Source organism: Vanessa tameamea, chromosome 2, assembly GCF_037043105.1.
Source record: "Vanessa tameamea isolate UH-Manoa-2023 chromosome 2, ilVanTame1 primary haplotype, whole genome shotgun sequence".
Taxonomy (NCBI): Eukaryota; Metazoa; Arthropoda; class Insecta; order Lepidoptera; family Nymphalidae; genus Vanessa; species Vanessa tameamea.
The window spans coordinates 1,992,614-1,999,738 of NC_087310.1; the positions used below are offsets into that span (position 1 = coordinate 1,992,614).

At 31.8% G+C, this 7,125-nt stretch overlaps 1 protein-coding gene across 1 annotated transcript; it reads left to right on the forward strand.

Moving 5' to 3' along the window:
* The first annotated feature begins 470 nt into the window (after window positions 1–470).
* LOC113398236 (GILT-like protein 2) lies at window positions 471–4,847 on the forward strand. Its single transcript, XM_026636871.2, has 5 exons — window positions 471–616; window positions 703–782; window positions 3,240–3,395; window positions 3,773–3,943; window positions 4,539–4,847. The coding sequence occupies exons 1-5, from the start codon at window positions 544–546 to the stop codon at window positions 4,791–4,793; spliced, it is 735 nt and encodes a 244-aa protein (XP_026492656.2). The 5' UTR covers window positions 471–543; the 3' UTR covers window positions 4,794–4,847.
* Window positions 4,848–7,125: the final 2,278 nt, after the last annotated feature.

Sequence of the window (7,125 nt, forward strand, 5' to 3'; positions counted from 1 at the left end):
TTTACTTTGTACTTTGGAAATACTTATTAATATTTTAAATGCGAAAAAAATTATTGGTTGGTTCTCCTTCACAAGTAAAAGTGAAACATTCATGAAATTTACCAGAGGTGACTCTCTATTCAGTGGCGTAGCTAACGTAGAGCCAGGTGGTGCAGTGCACCAGGGCCCCGGAGCTCAGGAGGCAATCTATCCTAAGCTTTGAAAAAAACGGGTAGCCAACTCGCCAGCTCCTGAAGCTAAACAACCTCGACCCTGCTCACAAGAATTATTTTTTTCCTATTTATAATTTTGAAAGGCAATATAAGTTAAAGAGGGGGTGGAAATAGAGGGTGAGGACCCGATTCTTTTCTTTTCCTATGTACCGGGGCCCTTACGGGGATCTCAAACGTACGTAGTTAAAAATATAATAATATTAATCTATTAAATAAATGTCTATTATTACGGGCAGTGTGCACGGTTCTTTAAGGTTATTAACTGAAGCGGATATGTATAATAACAAGTACGAGCAGTCTTACAGTATCGGCGAAAACAATCGGTCACAAAATGGTTGTATTCAATTATATTTCATTCATCTTATTTATTTTATTTACATTGACAACAGCTCGATTTCAAATAGGTAAGTCTATTATGTTCAATTATTTTAGTATAAAATATATTAAATCCATTTTATTTATTTAAATAACGATACAATTTATTTCTCAGGTGACGAGTCTAACGCATTGGACGGAACCAACAATGCAGTACATTTGTCAAAAAATGACTTATATTTTTTGAATTATAAGGTAAGCTATTTAATTAGAACGTTTTTTTATGTGAAAAATGTTAGTTTAATTTGTATCAGTTTCAATAGAATTCTAAAACGCATGAGTCCTTCTTATAACTTGTATTTTTATATTTTTTTATTGTCTGTCTATTTCCACTTTCCTGGAAATTACTTCAATCGATATTTCGCAAACTCAACTTAGTAAATTAGCTGCGAAAGGTTAAGTAGATAGAAAGAGAGATGTAGTTTTTATTTAATAATAAAATCTAATATATCTAGGTTCTAAAACCGTCTAATAAGCCCATCCTAATTTTATAAAATAATTTACATTGTTTTATTGGTTCTGCATATCATTCTTTTTCGTAATTCGTTGATGGGATGGATTTTAAAAACATGAAATCAATTATATAAAGCATATCAGAAATTTATAGCTCACTGAAGCAGTTAACGTGACATATTTACCATAAAATATTATAACAATTAGAGAAGCAGAAGCAGAAATAATTAGCAGAAATAATTACGTATTATAATATTCAGCTGTAGATTTTTTTTTTGTAATTATCAATGTATAGTTGATACATAAAAAAAAAAAAAAATTAGCCGCGTCAATATTCAATATCTAGAGTAACTAATGAGTTTCCTAACGATTCCGCTCGATAAAATCTACATACCGAATTATAAATCAATTTATTATTATCACTCAACCGATATACTATTTCGGAGAAAGCATTATTTATTTTATAGTATCTTTAATTAGCGTCATGTTACCAATAACGATAATTAAGTGTCATTAGCAAACATCACTATCTAATATTTGTTTCCGACAAGATAAGATTGGTCATTAATACGAATAAGGAAGAGGAATGACCTAAGAATTGATCCTTGTGAGACCCCTATATTTATTGGAGCTCCGGCACAGATTTCGTTATTTACGTCGTTTCTCTGAATTCAGTTGTTAAATTGTATTTATTTTATATGAACCTATTTATTTGACTTATAAAATATGATCTCGAAACAATACAAGCCGAGTAAAATTAAATTAAATGTTCAATAGATTGTATTTTATAATAAAGTTAATCATTCGTTTTAGATTTTTAATTTAGATATGTTAATATTCTTTTGTTTTACGCCTCGCGTATAAATTAAATACAGAAGTACTTATCATATCAATAAATATGCTACAAATATTATATAACGCGACGGTATTATCGCTTAGCAAATATTTCTTCTAGACAAGCTTAGGATTAGAAGTTTGTTATAATAGAAATGGAAAAGTAGTGCATTAAAAATACTTAATGCTATATAAAATACTTATTTTTTCTTAAATAAATAATCCGTTTGAATATCTTTTGTAAATACATGCAAATAACTATTTTATACGTTTACATAATGGGTAGATAATTAACGAGCTACTCCTAAAATAAAGTTTATTTATTATTGAATTTTTAATATTTCATTATTCTGTTAAATACTTTTGTGAAATAATACACTTAATGAGTACTCTATTTTAATTTTTATTTTATTGTATTTATACGAGAAATACAGATTACGGGAATGTATTATAAACATTATTATTAAAAATTTAAGATTACTGCCTGTCATGCAACGGACATCTTCATCGGTGGATCTAGGGGACGTATTTTTGCATAGGAATTCCTTAATATATGTAGATGAGCACTAGGATTTTTCTACATTCATTTTGGAAGGGTGTTAAATGACGGACTAAAAAGTTTTTTATAACATTTATGAAAACGGACTTGCTAATAAACTCATAGACATTGGCACTGTAAGAAATTTTAACCATTCCTTACATTGCCAAAGCATCACCAACCCGGGGAGCTAATGTATTATGTGCCTTGTGCCTTTAGTAGCACTGGTTTACTCATAATTTAAGCCGAAACACAACAATACTATAATGGTGTTGGGTGGTAGAATGTGTGGTGGGTTGTACTGAACTGCTTGCACAAAGCCCTAAAGTGTATGAGAATTCCTCATTTCTGATGTTTGAAATATAAAAATTGGTATTTAGGATTATTTTATTTGTTGATAGACGGAAACGAAATATTTTTAAATATTCTAATCACCTAAGAAGATGAAACTTAAGGTGAAAGTTTGCATGGAAATTTGTTAAACAGGTTAAAGAGAACTGTAGGAGTAAAACACAGGTGTTAAAGCGTTTCCGATTCATCCTATAAGAGAGTTTGCATGGAAGTTCATCATTTTTAAATGCCAATTATGGTAATTCATTTATAGGCAACTTAGGTTACCAAAAAAATCTACTTAAGTTCTTCTCGGTGGGTTCGCGGCTAGTGATATATAATATATAGTAAAAACATATAAAATTCTTACTACAAAACAATTAAAAAAAATACACTAAAATCGCTACAACAGACAGCACACACGCGTACAATGTATCTGACGGTCCATTATTTGTATCCAATATTTATATCTTGTTCGAAACTTTGTTTTATTACAGTATGAAAATTATCAAGATGCTAAGGTGGACGTGAAGCTATATTACGAATGTCTTTGTCAAGGCTGTATACAGTTTGACAAGAATCAATTCAACCCCGTTGTACAGAAACTGAATCAGTACTTAAACATAAATTTATATCCATATGGAAACGCAAAGGTAAGATGTTTTAGGTTGCAGAGGGATAAAATAAAATTAAATAACTTTTAAATGAATGCCTAAACAATATCTGAAAAAATTAAAAACATATCAGCTATGTTTTTCATAATGTTATGAATACTTAAATCTTATTTTAAATTACTGCTTTTACTGAAAATCGTTTCATATCAGTTGCATCGGAACACAATTTTTTGTCTTCTTTCGATTAACAAATTGCTTATGACAGAAATAAAGATTTCGATGAGTGATGATATCATATTTATCGAATAAAATTCTGTTACATGAATAAGCTCCAAAACTTCCCCTTAAGAAGATTTGCCTGACAGTGTTAAACACAGCTGTTGCTGTAAGTTATAATTTTCTCGACATTTTAACAGACTATCGAACACGACGGACAATACGAGTTCAAGTGCCAGCACGGACCACCTGAATGTTACGGTAACAAGCTCCATGCGTGCGCCATCGATTATTTACAAAATATCACGAAGGCGGTGCAGTTTAACGCCTGTATGATGGATTATAAGTCAAACGACGACGCTGCTGATAGGGTAAAAATCTTTCTTGTTTATTTATCTCTCATAAAAACAATAACAGCCTTATTTGTAATCTAATAATAGTTAAACACAGATTTTTCTGTATGTTTAAACATTGATTTGACATTTGAAAGACGGAAACATAGCATTGTTTATGTAACACCTCTCCCTTAAGGAGTCTGTGCACTACACTATACCATACCATGATCGTGCTATGGACGTATCAGGCGGAAACAAACATGACACGGAATACTTTGGTCACTAGAACGCATCAAATCATCTCGGTGACATTTCATAAATAATATAAAAAATATCCTTTGTATTGAGAAGTTTGATACTATGGTCGTAACGACAGTGGCAAGAATATTTTGCACATAGGATATTTGGACGGTGTCGGTCGGTCTAGTGCATAATCTCATACTTCGTTTACGTTAACATTCCAAGCACGTTCATGGCATAAGACGTTACAGTTGACATACCCATTAAAGCTATTTTTTATAATATGTATTTTATTAACACATGTTCCATACATAAGTCCATGGATTTAGGTTTTATAAGGTAATTTTAAACGCAGTGTAAATAATTAAATAAATTTATTTTTATTTTTCAGTGTGCAAAATCAATGTCTCTGGACTCAAGTCCAATAAAGACGTGTGCTAAAAATGAACGGGGAACACAGCTCCTTAAATATTACGGTGATGAAAGTAAAAAAGCTAATTTCTCATTTGTTCCGTATATTCTTATTAACGGCAAGCTGAACAGCGGTGACAACTTCATGGAAGATGTTTGCGCAGAGTTCTCTGTGCCACCGCCCCCATGCGTGGATTTGTACAGCTCCCCCGAATACTTTCATGAAAATGAATAAGGCAATTTTATAAATCATTCCATTCCTAATAATATAAACATGTATCGATATCTCTATTTGTAGTTTTACTTTTTCACAAATTTATTTTATTGTTCAATAAAAACAACAGGAAGCTAATTAAATAAGAAATACATATAAAAACAGATTCTAGAATACTGTAACTTAAAGTAAAAGTCTCTGAAAGTAATAGCCAAGTACTAAGTAAAGTAAAATCTTGTAAATATCTTACTGGTAATTTTTTACTCGTACGGCGTTCGTACGAAAAGGTCGCGTACAACAGTTTCTTAGCACCGCGCGCCGTGCGAGTGTTTGGTTTATTTGTTTGAGTTATCGACGGCGGTCGAGCTACTCTCGGTCGCCTATTGCGTTGTTACTTTATCCCCATTTTAAATCGTTTATATTATGTCGAGTATTGCATCCATAAGTGATAACGAGATGGCGGAGGAACAACAAATTGAGACAGATGCACAGGAAAAGGCACAGAAAAGAAATAGAGAGGACAGCGAAGGTGAGTGGATAACAGTGCGACAGAGAAAGGATAAAAAACTGAAGGAGACCGAGAAAATAGAAATGTATATCTCAAGTAATGAAAAGTTACCGAAACAGTTTACTTTGGCGCGCATTTTTAAAGAAAAGAATATTTCAAATATAATTCGAGTAAAGTATTTAAATGCCTACAAAGTAAGAATAGATTTAATTAACGAGTTAAGTGCAGAGAAGTTAGAGACATGCATAGAATTTAAAAATAAGAACTGGCGTATTCAAGTCAAGAAGAAGAAAAAAAAGAAGAGATAAGTGACTTGGATATGCCTAGCGAGCCAGAAAACAGAGATACTTTAACTTACGCAGATATTACAAAAAATAAAACTATATCGGACAAAAAATCTAAATATTCGAAAAAACAACTAAAATCTCACTCACACACCCAGTATAAAGACGTACAATTAAAGGATATAAATATGGAGGGCATATATTCCAACATCAATAAGCATCCAGCAGAGAAGGAGAAAAAGGAAGATTCAGAGAAAGACTTAAATTTTAACGAATTATTGAGAAAACTGAAAGAAATAGTATTCCTAAAAGAAATTACATAACAGTCAAAAATTTTAGCAACGTTCACGTGCGCCATGGAATGGTTTATCCTGACGTGTATCGATATTAATAGATCCGACTGGCCGATTTTAAATGTATTGCTTGATTTCCTTAAAAACAGCAATGTCCAAAGATAAATTAATCAAAATTAACCTAATGCAATGGAATTGTCAGAGCCTTAAGCCTAAATTAATTTTATTAGAAAATCTTTTATATCAAGAAAAAATCCATGTTGCTTTGCTATGTGAAACCTGGTTAGAACCCGACAGTGAACTAAGACTTAACAACTACAAGATATACCGAAAGGACAGATATGAATCCTATAGGGGTGTTGCTATACTTACGCACAAGTTAATAAAATTACAGGTATTTAATTTTCCTACTCGTAATTCAAGTATAGAAGTTAAACTGTTAAATATTATATCTTTATATTGTGATTGGGAACATATATTCGCTTTCTCAAACAAAAAAACGTTGTTATGTGGCGACTTCAATGGCCACCACTCAAACTGGTCTAATAAAATTGACTCTAGAGGGAATCAAATTTTAAACGCATTAATGTCAGACAATAATTTCATTACACTCAATAATGGTCAGGCAACTAGGATTAAAATGGTGAATGACGTACTTCAACAATCCGCACCGGATATTTCGTTCGCATCTTCGGATATAGCTCTCAAATTTAATTGGAAAGTATTAAACGAAACGTTAGGTAGTGATCACTGTATTATTAAGATTGACGCAAACGTTAACATACAATCTAAAAATATAGTTCGTAGAAATTTTAAAAAAGCTGATTGGATTTCTTATACGAAACTACTAGACAACTTATACAACGATGTCAATTTATCTAATGATTTGCAATACGATTTTAATAAATTTATAGACTATATGAATATGGCTGCAGACATTCACATCCCATTCACTAAAATTTGCAAAAACCCTAGTAATAATTTTATACCACGACCCTATTGGAAACAAACGCTTTCCAAATGTGTAGCTGAGCGTCGCCTAGCACTTTCACAATTTCGCCGCAACCCAACGCCTGATAATCTAAATCTTTTACAGAAAAAAATAGGGATTTCCCAAAATTTAATACGGAAGGCACGTCACAGTCTTGGCAGAATCTATGCTCTTCCTTCGATCAATCGTCATCCCAAAGTGAGTTGTGGAACAAAATGAAATGGTTAAAAGGTTATAAGCCTTAAATAAATTATATTCACGAGAATACAGCTTGCGA